The sequence below is a fragment of the Pogoniulus pusillus genome, chromosome 35 (assembly GCF_015220805.1).
Source record: "Pogoniulus pusillus isolate bPogPus1 chromosome 35, bPogPus1.pri, whole genome shotgun sequence".
NCBI lineage: Eukaryota > Metazoa > Chordata > Aves > Piciformes > Lybiidae > Pogoniulus > Pogoniulus pusillus.
The window spans coordinates 10,601,582-10,627,535 of NC_087298.1; the positions used below are offsets into that span (position 1 = coordinate 10,601,582).

The 25,954-nt window shown below is 55.6% G+C and overlaps 1 protein-coding gene across 3 annotated transcripts in view; it reads right to left on the minus strand.

The window, feature by feature from the left end:
- Nucleotides 1-25,954, minus strand: part of NOTCH1 (notch receptor 1) — a 48,544-nt gene that overhangs the window by 17,782 nt on the left and 4,808 nt on the right. For all 3 annotated transcript variants that reach the window (XM_064170914.1, XM_064170915.1, XM_064170913.1), the window contains exons 3-13: nucleotides 9,410-9,672; nucleotides 8,726-9,064; nucleotides 5,171-5,293; nucleotides 4,777-5,010; nucleotides 4,479-4,634; nucleotides 4,190-4,375; nucleotides 3,641-3,754; nucleotides 2,945-3,058; nucleotides 1,555-1,788; nucleotides 1,113-1,223; nucleotides 196-388 (exon numbers count right to left, since the gene is read on the minus strand). In XM_064170914.1, coding sequence (XP_064026984.1) covers nucleotides 196-388; nucleotides 1,113-1,223; nucleotides 1,555-1,788; nucleotides 2,945-3,058; nucleotides 3,641-3,754; nucleotides 4,190-4,375; nucleotides 4,479-4,634; nucleotides 4,777-5,010; nucleotides 5,171-5,293; nucleotides 8,726-9,064; nucleotides 9,410-9,672 — 2,067 coding nt within the window. The remainder of the gene's footprint in view (nucleotides 1-195; nucleotides 389-1,112; nucleotides 1,224-1,554; nucleotides 1,789-2,944; nucleotides 3,059-3,640; nucleotides 3,755-4,189; nucleotides 4,376-4,478; nucleotides 4,635-4,776; nucleotides 5,011-5,170; nucleotides 5,294-8,725; nucleotides 9,065-9,409; nucleotides 9,673-25,954) is intronic.

Below are 25,954 nucleotides of genomic sequence, written 5' to 3' on the forward strand. Positions count from 1 at the left end.
GGGACATGTCCTCAACCTGCTTAGAATCACAGAATCAAGCAGGTTGGAAGAGACCTCCAAGCTCAGCCAGTCCAACCTAGCACCCAGCCCTAGCCAATTAACCAGACCATGGCACTAAGTGCCTCAGCCAGGCTTGCTTCCAACTTTGTGGGTTCCCCCTTTGGTCCCAGCAGCTCCCCACACCCTCCAGCCTACCCATTCAGCCCATCATGGCATTTCCCATGGATGCAGGGGTTGCTGTTGCACTCATTCACTTCAGACAGGCACTTGGGGTCATGGAAGCCTTCAGGGCAGAGGCAGGTGAAGCCGTTGATGCCATCCTTGCAGGTGCCCCCATTGTGGCAGGGGTTGCTGGCACACTCATCGATGTTGATGTTGCACATGCGCCCTGGGAAAGGAGGGGCAAGGAAGCGTTACCCCGTAGGCTGCACAGCACTGTGTGTACCCACTGGGCAGGTCCCCCTCCAGCCACCCAGGGAATGGCTCCTGGAGGCTCTGATCCCTGGGAACACGTGCGCCAGCCATGTAGGAGTGGGCTGCTTCCCAGGCAGGGCGGCTTCATGCTCCTGCATCACCTGTCTGGCTTAGTTAAAGGTGACTGGAAAGAAGCTGTACCCTGGGCTCATTTGGTCCAGGAGGGAACGAGGAAGGGAGCCGATTTCAGCCTGTAACCCTACCTGCCGTGGCTGACAAAGGCAGGCTTTATTGCAGCTCCCGGCGGGCAGCAGGACAAGGGGCTGCGCGGCGGGGAGGGGCGGGGGCTGCTCCCATCAAAGCCCTCCGCCATTTCCAGCAGCCATCAAACAAACCAGTTGGACAAGGCAAGCAACCTGATACTCATGGGAGTGGGCGCAGCAGGAGCTGAATTCATAGCACCAGACACCCCTCTGACTTCGGCCTGAGCTGAGGTCACCCTCCTGAACAAGCAGGAGCGCTGGAGGGTGCAAGACCTTTGGCAAGTGGGATGGCAGTACCTTCCCTCATCTAGGCTGCATGAGGGACCATCCCTGCATTGCTGCAGGCACAGGGGACATCCTAGGGCTACTCAGAGCAAGGCTGGATCTGGACCAGGTCCCCAGGGTGTGAAGGTGGCCGCCGTGCCCTGCTCTCACCTGTGTACCCCGGCTCGCAGGTGCACTCGTAGCCATTGATCTTGTCGATGCACTTGCCATAGTCGCAGGGGTTGCTGGCACAGTCATCCAGGTTGATCTCACAGTTGGGCCCTGAGGAGGAGATTAGTGCTGTTAGGGGGTCCCCAGCCTTGCTGATGAGGCAAAACGAAGCCTGACAGCACCGACTGCTGCTGCTGCTCCACAACAAAATGCCTCCACCAAAAGCAGCTCCCCAGCTCCTGGCTCAGGTGCGGTTCCTGTGAGAGCTGGGCACCGAACCAGGAGAACTTGCCCTCACCAAGGATGCCCCAGGCCAGCCCTGGCACCAGGGAGACTGAGAGTGAGAGCCCAGGGCCAAATCGCCCAGGGATGGGGACGAGACCAGGGTGCTATGCAGCATGGCCAACCTGTGTGGAGCCCTTGGGAGCTCCCTCCTGCTCACCTGTGGTCCCTTTGAGGCAGAGGCAGTTGTAGGCATTGTTCCTGTCCTGGCAGGTCCCCCCATTTTTGCAGGGCTGGCTCTGGCACTCATTGATGTTGATGTCACAGCGGTGGCCTGTGTAACCAGGCTGGCAGAGGCAGGTGAAGGAGGCAATGCTGTCCTTGCAGGTGCCATAGTGGCATGGGTCAGGGTCACACTCATCAATGTCAATTTCACAGTGAGCACCTGAGAAACCTGCGACCAGAGAGAGGGACAGAGAGTCAGGATCAGAGACATGGAATCAAGATGGGGGATATGGGGTGAGGACGGGAGACGTGGAGTCAGTATTGGGGATTCAGGGCCAGGATGGAAGATGCAGGGTCGGGATGGGGAACACGGAGTGAGGATGGAGGATGCAGGGTCAAGGATTGTGGATGTGAGATCAGGATGAAGAACCCCACCCTGGCCAGGTGTGAGGCAGTACACCAAGGTGGCTTGCCCTGCCCACCTCCCCCACTGCAAGCCCTGGGACCGCCAGGAGCGGGGTGCAGGCAGGGAGCACCCTGGTACACCGGCGATGGGGCCGGTCAGACCCCGGCTCGCAGGCTTTGTCCCGGGGCGCACAATGACCTGCATTAAGCTGCCTCGGCTCAGGAGCGGGGCCCCGTGCTCGCCCGCAGCTCGTCCTGGAGTGTGCAGGGGGGGTGGGGGCGGGGGAGCGGCCACAGGCACCCCCGAATAATAACCCCCCTTCGGCAGATCCTATTCTCCTGGCCCGCTCCCTCCCCACCGAGTTTGGGGGTGGAGAAGCGAGGACAAAGTACAGCTTTGACTAGACCCCGCCAAGCCCACATAGCAGCTTTTCATCGGGGCTTGGCATTAGCAAGACACTAATTAGAGGCCATTGAGCTGGAAGATTTCTGGCGGGAGCTGCTCCACAAAAGAGCCACTGTTTGCCATCGGGGCTCAAGTCATCATTCTGTGCAACCGCTCCTTGGGTTTCGCTCGGCGAAGCCCCCGCAGCCCTGCACCTTGCGGCCCCATAGAGGCAGCTTTATTCCTTCCTTCCTGCCTTCCCCCATCGCCGCCGCCCGCCGCCGCGGCGGGAGCACGGCAGGACGGCTGCTGCGGGGCCACACCTAGCGAGCGCTGGGCTCCTTGTGCCCGGCTCCGCAGCTGGCAAGCAGCAGGGCTCGACTCGCTCCACCCATACCTTGGAAAGGGACTGTCTTGCCCCAGGGGAGTCACAGCAGCAGCAAAACCAACTGCACTGCTGGGGGCTCAAGGACACCCCCCACGGCAGGTGGACACTTCCTAGTAAGCAACTTTGTGTCTTTATGGCACGGCACAAGGCACAAGGTGGCTTGTTCCTGCCTGGCAGGGCAGGACTCCCCAAACCCCCGGCCCTCACCTTCGGTGCACTCGCAGCTGTAGGTGTTGGGGCCATCCACGCACTTGGCACCATTCTTGCAGGGGGTGCTGGCGCACTCATCGATGTCGAACTGGCACAGGTGCCCGTTGAAGCCTGGAATGGAGGGAGGAGTCACATCCCCGCATCCCGGCTGGACCCACCAGCCTCCCCCTGCCACCGGGCCGATCCCGCCGGGCCCCCCGTGTCCCGGCCGGGGCGCTGGGTTTCCATGGGGATGGCTGCTGGGGGCCCTGAATGCGGGGCTGCGACCCGCCATTGAGAGCATCTTATTTACATCTCTAGAGGAGCAAAGTCTCTGAACTTCAAAACCTCCTTTCACAGATTAACCGTCTCCCCATTCTCCGCTCCACCCCGTGACTTTGACACCGTATTCAAAGCTGCTGGTGCAGCCCCCCCCGGCCCCCAGCCCTCCTTCCCAAAGAGGGGCCTTTTCAAGTGCAAAGCCGTGGGGTTTAATCCTCCTTCCCCTCTCCCATGGGCTGGACCCCGAGCAGTATTGCCTACGCAGGGTTCAGCCCCTTGCTGCGTTGGGGAACCTCCCACCCAAAGCACTGAGAGGTGCTCAGTCCCCTTGCTCTGAAATTTAGTGAGCCTATTTCAGCTCCTTCTTGGCTCAAGCTGGGATCCACCGCGGCTTTGTAAGCATCACGATGCAGTGGGATGGACTCCACGTACCAGTGGGACACTCGCAGTGGAACTCATTGATCTTGTCAAGGCAGTTGCCGTTGTGCAGGCAAGGGCTGCTGGCACACTCGTCCGTGTTGATCTCACAGTAAACTCCTTCGTAACCTACAGAGAGACCCAGGGCAACATCAGCACTGTGGCACAGGACTGCCACAACACATGGGATGGGCAGCTTATACCAGAGCATGTCTGGTGCCCTCATCTTTACAAAGGCAGCTCAGGAGCTGCGCTACAGGTGGTGGGATCTGATGAACAAACTGTTCCATGGTTGTCCAGTCCCAGTCTCCCTGCCCTTGGCTTGATTCAAGCCAACAACATCAACAAGAGGAGTTCAGAGCAGGGCTGATGATACCCAACTCTCACCCCTTGGCCCCACACCACTACAGCACACAAGGCAATTTTCAACAAGATCATTTTTCTCAGTGCTGTCCCCAGGCTCCCATGGGTCCACACCCAAACCAACACCAAGTCCAAGCTTAGGAGCCCTCCCACCACCCAAACCCAGCAGCAGAGCAAGTGTCTGTGGGGCTGCCCACCCACCAGGCATGCAGATGCACTGGAACTCTCCGATCTGGTCCAGACAGGTGGCATCATTCTGGCAGGGGTTGGAGAGGCACTCGTTGACATCGATCTCGCAGCGAGGGCCTGAGTAGCCCTGCAAGCACTGGCACTGGAAGGACCCCTGGGTGTTGATGCATTTCCCTGCATGCTCACAAGGGTTGGCACCTGCAACACACAAGTATGGCTCAAAGGACATGTTCCAAGTTACCACCAGTGCTTTCCCCAGCTGCCCCTCTGCTACTCGAGCAAGCTCAGCCCCAGTGCTCACCCAGTGAACATTCGTCCACGTCCTGGTTGCAGGCTGGCCCCATGTACCCTGAAGGACACGTGCAGATGGCTTTGCCATTGACAGGGTTGGTGTCGCAGTTGGAGCCCTCGTTGCAGGGGTTGCTGATGCAGGCATCATCGAGATGGCACAGCAAACCTGGGCAGCAAAAGACAGGTGCATGTCAGTGGTGATGGGCACGCAATCATCACATGCCAAGATCTCAGCTAGGAGCCAAGGGACGAGTGGGGAGCTGTCACCGTGCACGGCAAGCAGGGGGCAAGATGGGAAGAGGTCTCACCTGTGCGGCCATGGGGACACTCGCAGTAGAAGGAGGCCACCCGGTCATGGCATGTGGCCCCGTGGAAGCAGGCAGCCATGGCACAGTCATCAATGTTCTCGCTGCAGTCCTCGCCTGTCCAGCCATTGACGCAGACGCAGTTGTAGCCACCATGGTTGTTGTGGCAGGTGCCTCCATTTTGGCAGGCATTGGGCATCAGCTGGCACTCATCCACATCCTCAGTGCAGTACTGACCTGCGAGAGGACAGGGCACCTGCATGAGGCTCCCACAGGCTCTATTAGCATCGCTGTGATGCAGGAGAGCTCTTCCCACCTAGTCCTCAGCATCCCACATAGTAGGACCTGTCTTCCCAGCCCAGCTCTGTGCCACCATCACTGTCATCACTGACGTTACCTGTCCACTCAGGAGGACACTGGCAGTTGTAGGTATTGACGCCATCCACGCAGGTGCCCCCATTCTTGCAGTTGTTGCCTGGACAGTCATTGATGTTCTCCTCACAGTTCTGACCTGTGAACCCTGTACAGAGAAGACGTGTGCTGTGATGCCAACCAGTTGTGCCACTGCCTCAGCCCCCTGCCACCCCCCCCACTGGTGGCATGTTGCTTGTTACTGGGTGCTGAGATTGTGTCAGGCACTCCCAGCGCAGCTTTGAAGCCTCACAGGTCCATCCCCAGTCCCATCTTGTGTTGGCTGAGGCTTGGCTCTGCTGCACAGGTTTCCCTGCCCAGGCACCATCACCAGAGCCTGGCAAGCAGGGCAGACAGGGCGTCCCCAGAGCAGGGCTCACCTGCCAAAGCCCCCAGCTCTGCAGACACTCGCCCCAAGCAGCAGAGGATCTGGCTCTGCAGCAAGCCAGGATGCAGCAGGGCTGCTCCCACGGAGGCTTGTGGCAGCCGATGCTGAATCACCGGTTTTTAATTTCCCATGTAAAGAGCCTCAGCAGCAGCACTTCCCCCGGAGGGGGATCCAAGTCCCTGGCAGGGTGAGCCACCACCCCACGCAGCTCTGTGCCCAGCCCAGCTCTTGTGCGGTGAGCCTGGGTTTGGGTTATCATCTCCACCTGACAGTGCAGCAGGCGTGGAAATCCTGCCGCCTCCAGCCTCTCCCCCCTGTGTCTGCAGCAGAAATGAAACGGCCAGGCCCTTCTCAGGGCATCTGCCAAGACACAGTCTGTACCCCTTCACTTGGGTTAAGAGCTGCATTTACTGTACCCAAAGCCCTTGACCCAGCTGCCAGCCTTCCCTAGCTTTTGCTGTCAGGACAGCAATGCCAACCCACGGTGCCAGCATGCACCTGCAGCTCCCCCAAACTCCCCGAGGCATTCTGCAAGTCCAGACCAGGCTGCTCGCCCGCACAGGGAGCTCACCACATCACCGCCTCCTCAATGAGGAAGGAACTGGGTGCCCAGGCTCACCTGTGGGACCCCAGCCCCTGGCCCTGCTTGCTTTGCTCCCCTGACTCTCTCTGTGCTTCCCCCTCCCCTGTAGCCTCAGCCCCATCACATGCAGCGAGAGCTGTTTACGGCGGCTGGTTGGAGTCCAAAGCAGATAACGTCCATTTGCGCCCGGTTGTTGAGCAGCTGGGCTGCGGCTGAACAGCACTAACTGGCAATGTCCTAGATACTAGGATTAACTCATTTTGAACCATCCCAACGAGTAATTAGTACTGCAATTACTTTAAACTCAGGGTTACATTCTACAGCGATGGCACGATAAAGCAGCCTGGATTCGTTTAACTCGAAGAAGCCCGCTACGGCCAGACCTCTCGGGCAATGAAAAGGGGACATTGTTTCGGGTCTGCTGCGCTGCATACCAGCGTATCAATCACCCTCTTATCATGAGAAACAGCCCCCCCTGGTCCTCCTGCCCCTGCCCGAAGCCCATGCAGCTCCTGCAGCGAGGTGGAGGTGCCATGGGATCCCCCCCTCCACCTCATCCCCTGGGAGCGGGGAACGAACCAGCTCGTGCAGCATGCAAATCTCCTGGAAGCAGCCCACGAAGCCACAGCTGGGTGTGAAAGTGCCGATCCCCCCCACAACAAGGATGCTCCCCCAGGGCCATGCCTCACCCCAGCGTTTGGGATGCTGCAAGGAAAGTGCCTCATCAGCAGAACGGCAGGGCAGGACCAGCACCGCTTCTCCTGCCCCCTCCACCTGCCTCTCCCTTCAGCAGTGCCACTTTGCTGAGCCAGGACTCAAGAGGTCTTACTGTGGAGCACTGCGCCTGGGAGCTATCTGCACTAGTTCATCTTGGAATGAAAGTCTTCCTTCTCCAGCACTGCTCTCCTGGTCAGCCCCAACATCTCACCGTCCATAAGGCCAGGAGCAAGTATGGAAGGCAAGCAGGAGATCTTACAGGGCTCTAGATATTCTGGGTGGTTAATGAATTCCCTGAGTTACCAGGGAGTAACCAAGAGTTCTGGGAAGGGGATTGAATCCCTGAGCCTGTGTTCAGAGATCAGGATGAAATCTCCCATGCTGCCCCACAGAAATTGTGCATCTTCCCTTGGCACTGGGCTGCCAAGGGCTGTCTGTGCCAGCTGGGAGACCTTACAAGGACAGGCTGAGACCTGAGGATGAAGAGCAGCCTGAAAGGTGATCTTCTCAATGCTCAGTAAGAGCTAAAGGGCAGGGGCAAGAGGATGGGGCAGACTCACTTCAGTGGTTCCCAGCAACAGGACAAAGGGCAATGGACACAAACTGGAATTCAGAGGGTTCCATCTGAAGATGAGGGAAAACTTCTTTGCTGTGAGGGTGCTGGAGCCTTGGAGCAAGGCTGCCCAGAGAGGTTGTGGAGTCTTGTTCTTTGAACAGACTCCAAACCCTGCTGGACATTGTGATCCCGAGCAGCCTGTTCTGCTTTAGCAGAGGGTTTGGTCTAGATGATCTCCAGAGGTCCCCTCCAGCCCCTACCATGCTGGGATTGTGTGATCCCCACCCCAATGCCACATTCCCAGCAGTGTGGGGCAGGAGGCTGAAGCTCCCTGCAGTAATGCCAAGCTGCATGCAGAGCACAGAAGCTGCCTACCCCTTTTCCTGCTCTGGCTCCTGCAGGATTACAGGCAACCAGAAGAGATCAAAGCAATCCCATGAGAGACTTCTCATGCAGCTTAGCACTGCCCACAGCTTCCTTCCAAGGCAGAAGGCGGATGCGTCCCCTCCGTGTCTGCCGGCATGGTTGGCAAGAGTGAGAAATGGCACTTGCTGCCCGGCAAACAGAGCTTGGTCTGAGCGTGGGGCTGCACTGGGTGGCTCTGGGCTGTGCTGGCAGGAAACTCCACTACTTCATTTCTCCAGCCAGCACATGGGGGTAACTTGGGGCCATGCTCAGCCCCTTCCGCTCCCTGCTCTGACCACAGTGCAGACCGCAGCCCAAGGGCAGAAGCAAAAGGGCTCACAGGGGTCAGGGGGCCCTTTCACAACTGCTTTTCTTTCCTCTGGCACACAGGGTGCTGAGCTCCTGGGACAGCCCCCAATGGGCCCCTGCCTGCACGAGCCCCTCATTCCAGGGGCTGTAGTTGGGCTGGGCTGCTCCTGTGCTTGCTAGAGGGAGCAGCAGCAGCAGCGAGCACGCAGAGGGTCTCCCTTCCCCACGATCATTCACACTCGGAAACTTTCCAAAATAGCTATTCCGGGCTAATTATTCCACTCTGGAAGTGGATTAAGCTAGAGCGGAAAAAGGCACTCTTATTCTGGAATATGAGCATCCGCAGAGGGGCCTCTGCTGAAACAGTTGTTTTGGAGGAGCTATTTTGATGAATCACCAAGCGCAGAAAGCCCCCAGATGACCTCTTTGGGCAACATCATCCCAAACGCAGGGCAAGCTCAAAGCCCTTCGGATGTGCCCTTCCCAGAGCCATGTCCTGGGGCAGCACCAAGACCTATTCACTTAGTGGGGACAAAGGAGATCTCCTAACCCCATTCCCCCACCTTCTCCAGCAATCTCCTACCTGGCAAGCACGTGCAGTCATAGGTGGTGTCTCCAATCTGGCGGCATGTCCCCCCGTTCTGGCAGGGCGAGGGGTTGCAGGGCACATAGAGGTGCTCACAGTTCTGCCCAGTGTAGGCTGGCTTGCAGGAGCACTGGTAGGTGCCCACCTCGTTGGTGCAGGTCCCACCATTCTTGCAGATGGGCGGTGTGATGTTGCACTCATTGACGTCCTGCTTGCAGTTGGCCCCGTGGAAGCCAGCGGTGCACCGGCAGATGTAGTGGGCATCAAAAGGGACACAGTGGCCCCCGTTGGCGCAGGGATTGGAGGCACAGGGGTCAGCCTGCTGGCAGGTTTTGCCTGGGGGGGGCAAGGAAGAAGAATGAGGATGCAAAGTGCAGCTCAGGCTCTTGGTGGGAGCAGATATTTGCTCTAGGATTGGGTTTGTGGGGACTGCAACTAATTCCCCCCACCTCCGCCTCTGAAGAACCCTGATCCATGCAAGAGGCTTGAGGCTCACCTAGCCAGGGACCCTCCTAAGCTCCACTCCAGTTTGTAGACCACCCCTCAACCTTTCCCCCAGCAGCAGTGGAAGCTGAAACAAGAGCTAAAGCCCTTCTCCATCCATGGAGGTTTTCCAGGCCTGTCCCTCTTCCCCACGAGCAGGTCACCACGTCCCCACACGGCATGGTGACACAGCCTCACCTGACCAGCCAGGCGGGCAGCGGCACTTGTACTCGCTGAGCGTCAGCAGCTCGCAGGTGCCGCCGTTGCGGCAGGGGTTGCTGAGGCAGACGTTGTCGCGGGGCGTCAGGCAGAGCTCGTCGCTGAAGCCCAGGCGGCAGGTGCAGGTATAGTCCACGGTGCTGCCACGCACCACCGCGGTGCAAGTGCCAGCGTTCTTGCAGGGGGAGCTCAGGCAAGGGTTGGGCAGCTGGCATCGCTCGCCCACATAGGCACTGCTACACCTGGCAACGGCAAGACACACTGTCAGTGGGATCAGCCCTGAGGGGATGGTGGGCACCCAGACGCCCCGGGGAACCAGCTCCAGGAACACCTCCCCATGCCCGACTCTGCGCCACAACCTGGCAGGTCAGGTTTGGTGATTGCAAGGCTCTGCCCTGGCCGCTCCAGGCTGAGAAGAGGAAGATGAAAGAGACACCAGGAATAAAGATGTCCCCCATGGAGGGGCCTGCACTGACTTGCAAAACCACAGCCTCGAGTGCCAATGTCCTGCTTCTCAGCACAGTGTGTCTGGCACCCCTTTGTCTTGCTCAAGAGGAACCCAAGGCGAGATGTGGTGGGACCAGGAGGGGCATCCCCATACCAACACCCAATCCAGGACACCTAGATGCCCTATGGGAGAGGAAGCCCCACAGTGACCCATGGCACCAGTCCTGTACCCCTGCCTTCACCAAGGTGATTTTTATCCTCCTTCATCTTAAGAAACCACTCAAACAACCAAACAGGGCCTCAGCGTTGGCTGGTAGCAGGTGGGACATGTTACTGCTCCTTGCCACCAGCTGAGATCTTCTCTGAAGATAAGCCCTGCACAAGGAGGAATCAGTGGCCCTGGCTGCTGCATCTGGGGACCCTGAGAAAAGGCCTCCCAATGTGACCACCAGCTCAGCCATCTGTCACCATGGGCTGGAACTGCTGCAGGACTGGGGCAGGCGACAGAGACATGTTGCTAGGGTGAATCTCATCAGCCATCATGGCAGCACTGGGCAGGATGTGGGGCCAGCAAAGAACCTTCCAGAGCAGGGAGCTGCCCCCCAGGAAAGGGAGGACAGAGCAAAGCTGTGCAGAGAGAGAGAGCGAGGACACCTGACAACAAAAGAGGATCCTGGGGATGAGGCCCTTCAGCACCTCCGTGGCACAACCCCTCCCACACAGCATCTCTTGTATCACACCTGCAACACGATATGCCACGCGTTGTATCCCCAACCAGCTCTGCTCACGTTTCACCAGTTCCAGAGCAGGATTTTCTGCCTTGGCCGGGCTGCACTGTGCTGCTGGTGAGCAGGCTGTGGGAGGAGCAGGCCAGCACTGGCATGCTGCTGTGCCACACCACGATGGCAGTGCCACTGCAGCACAGCAGTATACGCCATGCTTAGCATGGGCTGGGCTGCTGGCTGCTATCAGAGACCTTGAGAGCAGAAATAAATCTGAGGGTGGTTCCACACACTGCTGCAAGCTCAGGGTATGGCAGCCACTGCTGGAGGTGATGGCTGGAGAGGACAGTGGTCCCCACTGTGTTGGGGCTCAGGGCACCTGCCATGTGCTTGCACCCATCGCCCCTCAAGCTGGTGGGACCTCACATCCCCAGGCTTTGCCCATGGTCTCCAAGGCTCCCATGGCAGGCAGCACCCCTGATGTGAGCGAGGTGAGTCCTGGGGAACGCTGCAGCTCCACCTCCAAACCCCAAAGCAAGACCGTGGGGCTCCTCCAGTGAGGCAGCCAGCAAAGCCTCACCCTCAGCCGGCCCCAACCCAGAGCCGTGCCGGCGGCAGGACCACGTTTGGGCCCCGCTTCCCCTCTCCTCTTCCCCCTCTCCTCTTCCCCCACTTTTTTTTTTTTTCTTTTTATTTCTTTTTTTTTTTTTTTTTTTTTTTTTTTTAACCCAATTCTGATTTCATTGTTGGGGATTGTGTGAGAATTTGTCAGGATTCGGAGACATTTTGAGTTAATGAGACGGCATTATCCAGGCCAAATGAAAAAGAAAATGTGTATAATAATAAATCAGGGCATCTGCTCGGCACACAAAGGGCGGCGGGGAGCAGGTGTGCATCCTAATGAGGCAGAGCAGCTGCCGGCGCCCGCGGCCCGATGCCCGGCTCGCCGGCGGCTCCGAGCCCGGGGCGCCGCGGCCGCGGGGCGACGACGCTTCTGGGTGGCTGCGCCGCGGCCCCGCGCGGGGGAATGCGAGGGCTGGGGCCACGGTCGCCTCTCTGAGAGGGGCCATTGTGCGGGGCTGGGTGGCCGGCGCAGGCACGCCGTCGGCAGAGCGCTCAAGTGTGCAGTCATCTGTTAAGAGCAGCGCCGGCCCCTGCCGCCCCGCACCACACACGCTTTTTTTCTTAAAACAATCCTCCTGCGGCGGCTGGTGGAGAGGGAAGCGTCACGAGGGGCTCCAATGGGAGAGAAAGGAGGAAAAAAAGGGGGGGGAGAGGGAAGGAATAAGAGAGAAGAAAAATGATGCTGGACAAAAGAGCCCCGAAGGCAGCGCGGGAATTGCTGAACGCGCGGAAAGCACCGCGGCACTGCAACTGCCGTGGCTTGGCAACCACCGCGGCACAGGAACCATCATGGCACTGCAACTGCCATGGCTTGGCAACCACCACGGCACTGCAACTGCCATGGCTAGGCAACCACCTCGGCACAGGAACCACCACGGCACTGCAACTGCCATGGCTAGGCAACCACCTCGGCACAGGAACCATCACGGCACTGCAACTGTCATGGCTTGGCAACCACCACGGCACAGGAATCATCATGGCACAGCAACTGCCATGGCTTGGCAACCACCACGGCACATGAATCATCATGGCACAGCAAGTGCCATGGCTTGGCAACCACCACGGCACATGAATCATCATGGCACAGCAACTGCCATGGCTTGGCAACCACCACGGCACAGGAATCATCATGGCACAGCAAGTGCCATGGCTTGGCAACCACCACGGCACATGAATCATCATGGCACAGCAACTGCCATGGCTTGGCAAACACCACAGCACAGGAACTGCTATGACTTGGCAACTACCATGGCACAGGAACTGTCATGGCACGGGAACTACCATGATAAAGCAACCATCATGGCATGGGAACTACCATGACACAGGAACCGTCATGGCATGGGAACTATCATGGCACAGGAATTGTCATGGCATGGGAACTACCATGGCACAGGAATTGTCATGGCATGGGAACTACCATGGCACAGTAACTGTCATTGCACAGGAATCGTCATGGCGTGGGAATCACCATGGTGCAAGAACCACCACGACACAGCAAACACCATATTACAATCACCACAGCACAGGAGCCACCATCAGGAACCACCATGGTATAGGAACCACCATAGTATGGGAACCACCACAGCACAGCTACCACCATGGTACAGCAACCACCATGGCACAGGAACCACCACAGCATAGCAACCACCATGGTATAGGAAATGCCACAGCACAGAAATCACCATAGTACAGGAATGAGCATGGCACAGGAGCCACTACAGCTCAGGAATTGGTACAGTTCAGGAACCACCATAGCTCGAGAACTGCCACAGCTTGGGAACCACCATGGCACAGAAAGCACCACAGCTCAGAAAGCACCATGGCTTTGGCTCATGGTGGTGCTACCATGGGTAGCCAGGAGTGGAGAATGATGCTCTGCATCCCAAACTGAACTGGGATTAGGGCTCCTGCGCTGAGGGATTTAAGTGAGGCCAGGGCAAGGGGTGAGAGCTGAAGGTTCCTCCCACCCAACTACTTATGAGACCACTTCCAATTTCAGTGCAGGCAAATGGTGCTTCGAGCTCAGAGATGGGAAGCCAGAGCAGAGCCCAGCCCAAGGCATGGTTATTAGCCAGGAGGTTAATTAGTGATTGGAGGAACTCCCCTGGGGGTTGAGGCCCCTGGCAGTGCACAGGCTGGGGGCTGCCCCATGCCTAGCTGGGCTGCCTGGGTGCTTTCCAAGCTTTTGCTTTAGGAAGTCCCTTAAGTTTCACAGAGTTAGCAGATATTTAATTTATTTTCATAGCTTTTAATTTGTTTGCAGATGGATACAATCAGCTCAAGCAGTGAGGAAGGTGCAGAAGACACCAGGGAAGGGCTTAACGTGGCTCTGTCCTGGTTAGAAAGGACTGAGCTGGGTGATGGACACACAAGCTTAAGTGGGACTGGGATACACTCATGCATCATGCCTTATGAGGCTTTGAGCAAGCTGGTCTAGTAGGAAGTGTCCCTGCCCATGGCAGGAGGGATGGAACTAGACGATCTTTAAGGTCCCTTCCAACCCAAGCCATCCTGTGATTCTATGACCACATTCCTCTTCCCTTCAGTGGAGGCATTCCAGCCACTGAGAAGTGCTGGTGAAGCAACTCTTCAGACAACAAAGCAGCATCACAGAGGCACCACTAAAGTCCAGTACTCACCACTATAACCCATAGAGGAGTTTGTGCCCTGCAGAGCTGGGCTGTGCAGCACAGGCTCTGAAGATTTCCAGATCACAACCACAGTTGTGGCAGAGACAGTGACAGCTCTCGCATACCCACTGCTGCCAGCTCAGGGAGCCCTCTCAAAGTCCTTCACAGAATCAGAATGGAATGGATGGAAGGGACCTTAAAGATCGTTTAGTTCCCACTAGACCTGGTTGCTCAAGGCCCCATAGAATGATAGGGATTGGAAGGGACCTTCCATGGCTTCTAAGTCATCTCAGTTTCTTTTCAAAGAGCAAAACATCTCTGATACTACAGCTCAGCAAAAGCATGAAAAAAGGACAATGGATGCTCCTTTGCTCCACACATGGCAGCACCTGGACATGCACATGGGTAACCTTAACATCTGGTGGCTTCAGCACTACTGCTGTATCATCTGGAGGCACCTCTACCCAGAAATGATGCTATTGCTGCCCAGCTTTCCAACAGCAGGTCTGAGAGAGGTGGGGAAGAATACAGCTGCAGAACAAAGCCATGGGGATGAATCTCACTCTTTCCTCCCTGTGCAAGTCCCAGAGCTCAGTCAGACTCTGGAGTTGCATTTAAAAACCCAGCAACCACAAGAGCTTTAGAGTGCCTGCTGCAGAGCAAAGCCTGGAGACAAGCCTTGCATGCAAAGCAAGAGATCAAAAACCAGGTGAAGAATAAGGCCAGCCCAAGACATAGTCATTGTTCAGCTGTCTCAGGTCTGGAAAGGCTGGGCTCAGCAGAGCCAGCTTCAGCTCTCAGCTGTTCTGCAACCTCAGCATGTGTCCACCTACTTCTCCAGGGGCTAAAAAACTTCTCCTGAAGTTCAGCCCATGGAGCTAAGCTTTATTGTATGTAAAAAGCAGACCGGCGGGTGGTGGCGTCAGGGCTCCCAGGTGAGCAGACGTGGGGGACGCGACGTCCCCGCGGGCTCAGCCAGGTGAAGATCACCCTGTGGTTTTTCCTTTGGCATTTCCCAAGCAAGGGCTACCCAAACCAAACCCCAAGCAGCTTATGGAAATTATCATAAGAGACATGAAAGCTGTGCTTTAATTACAGATAGATGTGTTGGCAGAGGACAGGGCGGGAGCGCCAGGATCATAACAGCTCTGAAGGGCCATTAGAAAGCAGCTCTGAGGCAGCGAAAGGTGGCTGAGCTCCTGGGGACTGGAGGGGCCTCCAGAGCATCCCCAGAGAGGCCAGTGAAGCCACAGAACTGTAGAGGTTGGAAGAGATCTCTCAGATCCTCAAGTCCAGCCATCAACCCAACACCTCCACACTCCCAGCCCCACTCCCGGTCTAGGCAGGGGTGGCTAAAAATACCAGCGCCTCTCCTTCCCCTGAGCATGCAGCTGAGAAACGTTTCCGTTGACTCAATAACCTGCTGAAGAGGCACCAAACACTCCAGCTGTGACCCACCCCTCCGGTTTTGATGGTGACAAGGAGTGATGGCATCCTGACTGCAGTGACGGCCAAGCCAGTGCACAATGCTGCCTCTGCCAGCACTAGGAGCAAGTCAGAGAAGACAGTCTCATAGTCCTTCAGCTCTAGGGTATTTTCCACATGACATAACCAAGAGAATGAGGCTGTCCCTGAAGCACCAAACAGGACAGGGGGCAGTGATGAAGAGGTTCATCTCCAACGCTGTGTCTGGGGATGCTGCATGTGCTCCTTGCAGGTGTGAACACACTGATTCACACCCCTCGAGTGTCTGGAGCTGCTGTCCATCCCGGGGGCTTTTTGTTTTGGGGGGTCAGGCAGAGGCTGGGGGTTGGATTCTCACGACACTGGGCTGTGAAGCATCTTCCCCTCCACACCGGCCCCAAGAGCAAACTGTGGCGAGGGGGGAGCGCCATTAATCATGCACCGTGCTCCCAACCCATAAATCTCCGGCACGATTCACAACTGATGTGAAGGGTGATGGAGAAGGCCTTGTCCAAGGTCAGACAGTGAGTCCCAGGGGATGGCCTGGGAACGAGAACAGCGGCCCCAAATTCCCACCCTGCTCCCAAGCCAAATCTGGATCTGCTCAGCGTGGGCACGTGCATTTGTTGTGTCTGCTGCACATCCTTCATGAGTTACAGTGACCCAATGCTGCAGTTCATTCAGCAAGGCTGCAGAAAAGCTTGGCAGATCCTAGAACCATAGGACACTGGATTAGATGATCTCCACAGGTCACTTCCAACCTCTGCCACGCTCTGAAAAGCGGCACAACTGAGCTACAGAAATGCCAGAGGGCCAACAAGCACTGTGCCATGCTGCTGTCCCAGCTTTGCATACACATCCTTGCCTGGGCACTGTTGCTCCCAGCACCCCTTTGCCCCATGAGCAATACTGGCAGAGCTGAGGTGCTCACCCCAGCCCCACTGCAGCCCCCACTCTGGCTGCTCCACGTGTGCATCCCCATGCACGACACCGACCCTTTGTTCACTCCCTCCTTGCTTGCGGCGTGCAAAGCTCTTCCTCCAACCCACCAGCAACAGGTTTTGTCCCTCTGCAGCAATGTGGGCACTGAAAGCATCCCGAGGCAGATGTTTCTGTGACCTCTGACCCAAGACTAATGTTTTCCTTTCTGTGCTAAGCTGCCATCTGCCACGGCCAGCACAGATGACATCCAGGCGCTCCCGCAGCCCACCCTGCCCCAGCCTGGCTCCCGCATGGCAGCAGAAGGGCTTTGTTTAAATTTGGGCTGTGTCAGCCCTGCCCAAGCACAGCTCAGGGTCTGGGGGTGTGTGTTTCAGAGCTGCTGGGTGCATGGGGGATGCCCTGGATCCAGGAAGGGGGCTCAGCTGAGAATAGCCACACTCACACCACCCAATGCTCTCCTGCTTGGCCCCAGGGTGTCCCCTGGCAAGGGCTGGAACTGCAGCAGGGTTGGAGATAAACGCCACCTCAGGCTTAAAAAGCACAAAATAAACCAAGAAGCAGAATGAAAACCAGAGGTAAGCTGAAGCATGGCCACTGGACATGCAGGGGCTGTTCCCCATCCTCAAGCCATCAAGGGAGGCAGGTCCAGGGGCAGCTGTGGGAGGGGACAGGGGACTGGCAGGGAGCCCCATCCCAGCCGCCGGCCCCACATCCAGGCTGCCTCTTATCTGCACTGCTATCACATAACCTCTTCCTCACCCTCATCTGCTGCAAGCATAAATGGCCCCGGTTGTTTTCCCCAAGGTACAAGCACCGTGGGAAAGCTGAGGAGAGGCTTGGGTCTCTATTCAAGCCCATTTTGGGGTTATTTGAGACTAGTGGGGGCAGGAGAGTCCCCATTGCCTTTGGAGAAGCAGCAAACCCAGGGCCCCACCTTGACACCTGTCCCCAGGAACAAGCTGGGCTGTGGGGGATGCTGTCTGGTGCCCATGGCCCAGAGCAGCCATGCCAGACAAGTCACCCTCCATGCACCCCAGAGTTCCCAGCAGAGCCACCACGGTGCAGAGGTGGCGGAGAAACCACAACTGCGACTTTGTGTGGTGCAGAGGGTCCCCACCACGAGACCATGACACCCACACCTCTGCACCAGCAAACACGCTGTGTGACCCAGCAGGTGCCTGTGCCAGCGTGGTCCAGACCCCATGGAGTGAAGCAAGTGGCCAAACACGAGCAGGACACTCAGATTTCATGTGTTTGCTGGCAGCAGCTGAGGGAAGGAGAAATAACCCAAGTCTCCTCAGAGGACCACAGCTGCTGCTGCTCTCAGCTGCAGAGCGGTGACACCACCCTGCCCCATTGTGCCCGCACCTCCCAGGCTAACTGTCATCCTTGGGCTGCTGAAGGGGAACCACAGCAGCCTGCTTTCAGCCCTGCACAGCCCCAGCAGCTGCAGACCCTGGGCGTTCAACTTGCTTTCCATGAGGCATCCACACACAAGAGTCACTTTTCCAGTTGTGCCAGTGGCTTCCCACTTGGCACAGCCTGGAAGCAACACCCCAGCTTTCTCCTGAAGTTACACCCTTTCCCCTAAGACATACTTGCTCAGTGCCAGCCTGGAGGATCCTGATCTTCCACAGCTCCAATCCAACCAGAGGAAGGGCTGGTGCTCTGGGGTATGTCTCCATGTCACTAAGAGATCTGTTCCTTATTCCACCTTCCCATACCATCTTATTCCATTGCCTCCTCACAAGCCACGGGTTCCTGCAAGGAGCACCACTGGGACCACTTTTGTGTACAATTGATTAGGGGATGTCTTCCAGATGCCATAACCTCACCTCAGATATGCCTCACCAAGTGTAGGAACACATTCTAGAGCCAAAAGGCCTGGAAAATGGTCCCACTGGGAAAGCAGAGCCCAGCACCCTGCACCCTAGTTCTATCTGCTCAGCTCCTGCTGTGGCATTGCTACCCTGCTCAGAGTGGCACTCCTAGAACTGGCAGAACAAGATGGGTGCAGGGAAATGAGGAGCACTTTTGGACACTACTCTGATCTGGGACATGCAGGACCATGGATGTCCACTCCTGCTCTAACAGCCAAAGGCTCCTAGCAACAGGTACGGTCAGGCTCACCACACCTCACCTGCAGCTTCTCTCTGTGGTTTCTGGCACCTATTAAGAACCCAAAGGCTTCACCACAGCTCCCAGGAGAGTCAAGGCAGAGAAAGCAGAGTTACCTAGCTCCCCTTTGCTCACATGGGGCACTCCAGCTGGGTGATGCATCCCAAAGCTCTCGGCGCCAGCACGGCCTCACAAACATCTCCACCAGCTGTGACGTGTCTCCCAGCACCAAAACCCAGCACTAAACCAAACCAGTCCCATCCAGGCTCTGCTTTATTAACCACTCTGGGACACCAGCCTGGGAAAAAAACAGAGTTTCACACTGGGAGGGTGGTTGGCAAAGCAGCAGGTTACTTCGAGTGACACCAGGTTAATAAAGCAAGAGCAGATCCCCAGTCTTGTTTAATTAAAAAAAGCAAACTGCAACCCAAAGCCTTTGATGTTGTTGGGTTGTGAGTGTTTTTTTTTGTGTTGTTCCAGTTCATTTTTGACCTAGCCCAAGCCATCTAATTGAGATTTTAAGACCCAGACTTTCATCTGGAGAGAAACTAAAGGAATACTCAAAACTGGATATACTTAATGGACAGAAGTGGGGGAAAAACCTGCTTAGAGCCCTGTTCCTCCTACCAGCAGCTAAGGGGAGAGGGAGAAGGAGGAAAAAAAAACCCACACAAATGGCTTTGTTTCTTAGGGCAGACATTAGTCAGGATAGTTTGGGAATCAAAGTTCCCATTGTCATGAAAAACAATATAATCCCATTACTAAGCAAAGTGGCCCCGGCTACCTGGGAAGGAGCTGCCTTTCAATGGAGCTTCATTCACAATAAACATGAAAGATGTCGAAGGAAGAGCCCAAGACAAAGCTTGCCTCATTCCCACCCTCAACAATGGCTGCTATGAAGTATTATATTTTTTTTCCTCCAGTGGATGTTTTTTACATCCTCCCCCGGTGTAAATCTGCACAGCCTCATTGTTTGTGGGAGGAGGCTGCCCCTGCGCCGAGCTCTGCTCTTCCCACTCGTCCCAGTCCCTGCTCCTTCTCCTGGAGGAGCCTGTTTATGGGGGGACCATGACGGATGAGATTCCAGCAGAGCATCCCTACGGAAGACAACCTGGCTGATGATACTGTGATACTATGGTTCTGTGGTCCTGGGGCAGGTCCTCAAGTAGGCGCCCACACTGGTGACACCAGTAAGGTACCACCCAGCTCTGCTTTTCCCCCATGGTGCTGCCCAGCAACTGCCACATTCCAGAGCACCTTCTCCAACTACTCCCTGCTGCAATTTTTCATCTGTAAACATCTTCCCTTTAAAACCATTTCATTCTGCCAGCCATCAAAAGGAAAAGTCGGATTTTGCATGAGATGAGGAATTTCTACCTCCCTAGCCCAGCACTGCTGGTGCCTGAGGCCCCTTACCCTTCCCCATCCCACTCTGGACACAAGTGCTGCCCACACTCGCTGCCTGTGCAGGGTGGAATTCACTCTGCCATGCTCCCAGGAGCTCTGGCTTGCAATGTTGGTGCCACCATCTCACTACATGATGATGATAATCTCTACTTCTTTTTCCTTTCCTTTCCCCCCTCAAAGCAAGTTCTGGCTAAACACTACTCTGCCAGAGAGCCAAATATGGAAAACTCCCACCCAGGACACGTGTGACCCTTCCATCCCACTCGTCTAATCCTGAACATAAAACCTGAGATTAGGATCTCAACAGCCACCAAGACTTTTAAACAAGCTATATTTAGCTCTGATATTTATAAACAGGAGGAGTGGGGGATCTGGCAGAGCACAGGGGTGCCCCCGCAGCACAAACCCTCCCGAAAACCACAACACTTCATGGTGGGAATGGGCAAAGACTGCCACGGCCACTGGTGGATCCAGCTCTCCCAATCTCACAACCACGAAGCTTTGCAAGCAAAGCAGAACTCCCCAAATTCCTTATTAGCGACCGAACCCTCGGCCCCTGGGAAACCACGGTCTGAGGGAGGCGAAGGACCTCTGAGCTGGAGGGGATGTGCTCCCAGGATCTCTATCCCGGGATTTCAGTTGCTGGTGAGTTTAACCAAGGAAACGGAGAGGGAGGGAGGGCAGACTCTGCCTCTGACACCTTTTGCCGGCAGAAATCCTTGTGTCAACATGACGCCCTCGCCGAGGGAGCGGGACAATGGTGGCGGCTCTGCCCTCCGGCCGCAGCCTGCATTCCTGCCCCCCTCCCCTGGAAACCCCCCTTTTGTGGGGAGCAGCAGGCCCTGTGAAAGGGCCGTCTGTCGCCCTGCCTTTTGACTTGGAGGTCTGTGTCTAACATTTTAATAGGGGCTGGGGGCCGGGGACGGTCCCGTCCCCCCCCTCCTCTGGGACTGCTTCTCCAGAGGGTCACTCTCCCAGCCCGCCCCAAAGGCGATGCGTGGGGCTCTGGCTGCTGCTGGGCAGCGGGTGGGAGCTGGCACATCCCGCCATCGACAGCCACATTCCTCCATCGACAGCCACATTCCTCCACTTGCCCCAAAAGGAGGCGTTTGGTGAGTCAGCCTGCCCTAAGTGCCTCTGGGAGGGTCTTTTTCTGATCCATCTGCAGGAGGCTGCTCCAGCGGGGTGGCAGCGCTGGAGACCTGCTATGCTCCACGGCTGCTCATCGACAGCAGCTCATTCCCATCTTAAAATAACCCCCCGGACGCTCACAAACACTCTGCCCCCCCCCCCCCAGTACTGGCACTGATAGGGAGTGGAGTGGAAGGTCCTCAGGGTCCCCATCACCCTGCTGGTGCCAGCTCTCTTGGCATGGAGAGCAGCTGACAAAGCGAAGAAGCTGCTTTGACTGCTCCTCTCGAGGTCGGTCCTGGCGCACACAGGTAGTGTCACATCACACCAGGAGCCACCGAAGAGGATGCCCCCTCCCTGGGGGTGTTCAAGGCCAGGTTAGATGGGGTCTAGCGGAAAGTGACTCTGCTCATGGCACAGAGATTTCAATGAGATGAACTTTAAGGTCCTTTCCAGCCCAAATCATTCTGATTCTATGAGGGGCGATCGGCAGCAGGAGGCAAAGCTCAGCACTGCAGCCCCAGCCCTCGCAACACTCAGGGACTGATCCTGCACAGATCCAAGCACAGCCTGGTACCATTGCTCTCAGATATTCAACTTCAGACCCAGCCCAAGGCACCACTCTCCCACCAGCACCCAGTCTACCCAGTCCTCCCAGCCCACCGCCACACGGCTGCTTCCCTGCAGCACACCCTCTTCTATTATAGCATCATTAAAACTTAATATATCCATTTCCCATATAAATACCATTAAATTCAGATTTTGGGGAAGGGAATTAGGGTGAAAACTTGTTAAAAGAAAATGACTTGGGCACAAATAAATTTTTGCAACTTGACTGAGCGTGAAAGTTTCCCATTAAAATGCAGCCCTGCTCCCCTTGCTGGAAATGTGCAAGAGCCTAATAAGCAGCACCTAAACATTAACTCCTTAACTGGCTTTTCCAATATTAACTCCAGGCTGCCGTGGGGGAAGGGGAGGGATGTGATGGGTGAAAGCTTAAAGCAGACATTAATTACTGCTGTGCAAGAGAAGCTCACCCCCAGCCAGCACGGCTCACATCTCACCCCTGTCCTGCTCCTGACAGCCCTCTGCAACAACAGATGTAGGACATGACCTCCCCTGTACTTGGGGTGCTGGGCAGAATGTTGCCCCATCAGATGGAGTGGATGACCACTGCAGGCCCCTGCCAACTGAAAGTCACAGAATCCCACAGAAGCATGGAGGGGTTCAGAAATGACCTCTGGAGATCATCTAGTCGAAGCCCCCTGCTAAAGCAGCATCACCCAGAGCAGGCTGCCCAGGATCATGCCCAGATGGGTTTGGAATCTCTTCAAGAGAAGGAGTCCACAACCTCTCTGGGCAACTTGCTCCAGGGCTCTGGCACCCTGACAGTGAATCTTCTCCCATATGGAAATACTCTGCCTGTTCTATTATGGGACAGAACTCCCCAGACCGATCAGCTAAACACTTCCCTTCCCAGTCCCAGCACCTCACAAGGGCTTTAATTTTGGTCCTGATCCTGCACCTCTTGCACCAAGCACTGCATTTATCAATGGGTGCTTCCCTCTTCTAATTCATCTCCCCACAAGCCAGGATATGCCTGGAGGGTCCTGCTGCTCCAGGTCACCCCGAGATAGGTTTTGTTCAGATAAACAACAGCAAATGGAGCAAACTGAGGCACTAAGCAATCCTTGCTTGATGTATTTGGAAACCCCAACACCTTCCCATAACACAGATCCCTGTCCACAGGGTATTTGCCAACATGGGGAGGTGAGGGAAGAAGATCTGATCTGCCAGATACATGCTAGGTTGGTAGACAGCAGCCCTCTGAAGGGTCCTAGTGCTGCTGAGCACTGAGGAAGGCAAAGTCCAGACAAGGATGGTGCAAGTCTGAACGGGCACCATCACACCTTGGCAAGATGGCCAGCTGGAAGCAGCATTGAGCTGTTCTACTAGCAAGACTCAGATGTCAAAATGAAGATGGAGTGTCCCCAGGTGGGCATCTCTAAGTGTTGTGGAGCTCTCCAAGCAAGCAGATGGGAGCTGCCATGGTCTGGTGTCACTAGGACCAGGGTGCTGCAAAGACTTCCCAACATGACACACAACAGATGAGCAAAGAGAGCTGTGCTATTACATCCACATAGGGCTCCCTCAGCCACTCAGAGCTCCAACCCTGGTCAGAACCTGCTGATGCTGGCCCTGCCCCTCACACATCTGTGCTCTGCTCCTGGATGTCTCCATGTTCTGATACCCAAGAAGTGAAAATGCAAAGACTCCTTCAACACCAGAGTAGCATTTCTGCTGCTCATTCTGGATCTTTGGCTGATGTGAGTAGCTGTAGTTTTCCCTCAGACCAAAACACAGAGCCCTGGGCTGTTGACCACCCAACATAACACCCATGGCCAAATGGTGGCAGTGCCAACCTGCTGCTACGGATACCTCTCTCCAGGTCAAACCAAAGAACCCAGCAGTGCAGGATGGAGCCTTTCCATGGACAGATGGCCTGGGAAAGTTGGAATGCCTTTTCCTCACAGCAAATTCATGCTCATGAGGTCAGCATGCAGCAAGGCAACTTCTGAGACCTTCAGAATTTTGGCACAGGCGCTTCCAGGCACTAAGGCTTAGAGCTGTGTGCCAAGGGTATGCAGTAAGATATTTTGTAAGATGTCTTTCAGCATTTGGAATCACACCAAACTTTCACCTCTCCATCCTGATGGGTCCCAAAGAGAAGGACTGCAGGAACCCAGGGTCAGCCTGGGGAGCAGCAAGCAAGCAGCCCAAGTGCCCTCTGGCAAGCAGGAGCCATCTGAACACAAAGCCAAAGACTTGTAGTGAAGCAGACAGACCCCAAGCACCTTTTTGCCTCCTGGGCAGGACTCAGCTGAGACCCTGCTGCAGACCTACTTTCCCAAGGGGGTGTTCAAGTTGTACCTCAGAGACTTTTCCACTCCACAGCCCCAATCCATGGTCGAAAACCTTCACCTGGAGTTTGGCAATGTGCTAACCATGGAGAAGTCTCCATCTAGATCCAGAGCTTACCAGCTCTTGGTAACTGCACCCTGAGGCTATTCCCTCGTTCAACACACTGATGCTCAATAAATTTCACATTCCTCTCTTGTACACACGCCGTTACCATTTGGGACACCTACCAACACGAGCAAAACAAGGGTCACCACACCTCCAGGCCTGGAAAGAGCAGGTTAATTTCCAAGCAATGTTATTTTAAAACTTGCTAACTGCCTCCTGATTATGTTATCCAAGCCCTTAATTGGTGAGTAGCTTGGTCCTGCAGTGACTTATATGTGTCTCGCTCATGCTACACACAAGAAAACCAACAAAACCTTGGAGGTGAGACCAGGGCATGCAAAATCAGCTGGAACAAATGGACCTATTGTGGCTTCCAGCAGGTAGGAAGACAACAAGTCAGGTGGTTGAGATGGAAGAGATTTTGCTGTAGTAACACACACCCTGAATGGCAAAGTGAGTGACCTACAGAAGCTGGACGTGGAGCAGGGCCCCGTGCGCTGCATCACAGCTTTAAGAGCTACAAGCACCCGGTGAGGAACAGCCTCTCTGATCTCAGGTGATGATGGCCACTGCCAATACCTCATCCCTGCTGCATCTTTAGGAGCCCCTGAGCAAATCCATCTCAGCTGGCATCATCCCATCTCTTCTGCTCGCCTCTGTGCTGCTGGTACTGCTGAGGGAGCTACAGAGATAGCTGCTTTTGAACGTGCTGGCCCCTGCCTGAACACAGTACAACCTTCTGGTGACCACAAGTACCAAAACATGAGAAAAATCAAGCAAAAAAAAACCCAACTCTTTCACTCCGACCAATAAAATCCCCAAGGCAAGTCAGAAGGAGTGGGTAGGACCACCTGAGACAACTGATAACCATCAAGCCGCTCTGCAGAGAGATGTAAACAGAGATTCTTCTAGAAAAGAGCTGCAAAGCCCTGCTGCTGCCCCGGTGACCTCACCAGCTGGACTTCTCAGCTAAGTTTCTCTTCTACTGGAATCTGCAACAGGTGATGCTTTTGTATTTTTAATCTCCCCTCTCACCCATTTCCACCTTGCTCTTTCCCAGAATGAGATCAGGCTCGAAAGAGCCATCAAGAGTTCTCAACATGGCTGAATCACCACTCGTCTACTTCTCTAAGAGCTTCCTCTGGCTGATTGTTCAATACCCCACCCTCTTCCTCCCCCAGCACGGAGACTGCATTTTTTCTTTGTTATTATTTCATGGAAATAACGTTGGGTTAAAGCACATGAGAAAAAACCAAACCAGAAGGAAACTTCCGCCCTTTACAACGAGATAACAATGACTGAGCAGCTGAATAACTCGAAGGGCAGCGAGAGCTGCAGGGCTTAGATCCCTTCTTGGGTCTTCCTGGTTGTCTCCTGCAAGAGTTTCGAGCTAAAATAATCATCTCTTCCCACTAAGGTTCCCCCTTTGAATGTTTCTTCCAACGTTGCTGGCCCGCTGCCCATGGAGGCTGGTGGTGGCAACAGGCACCAGCTCAGGAGCCTCTGCCTGGCTGAACTAGGACGCTGTGCTGATTCATAAACAGAGGAAGTAGTTTAGTGAGCTGACTTTTCCCCCTCTGCAGATCAAGCCTAGTGATTAATTTAACTTATTCTTTTCCTCTGCTGTCTCCTTTGCTTCTCTGGGCGAGAGCATGACAACCCAGCTCCTCTGACTTCAACGGCGACGGGCTGGTGGAGCAGGGCTGGAAGCTCAGCCCTCCTTTTATGCCATCTGCTTTTAACTAGCGGTGCAAGGGAGGTCCTGGGAACGAACATCACATGGCACAGCAATCTAAAATCAGCCCCGCTCATTGCAGGGATGCCAGTCAAAACTATGGTTGGCCAACAGTCTAATTAGGAGCTATCAGAAGTCAAAAGGACCTTCTGGAAAAACCTTCTCATTTTGTCTGGGAAAATACTGTAGTGAAAGGCAAGGGCCTTTTTGGGAAAGCCACAGCTCCCCAGCTCCGTGGAAGCACACATCAACCAGGGCAGCAGCCCCTGTCTGCAGA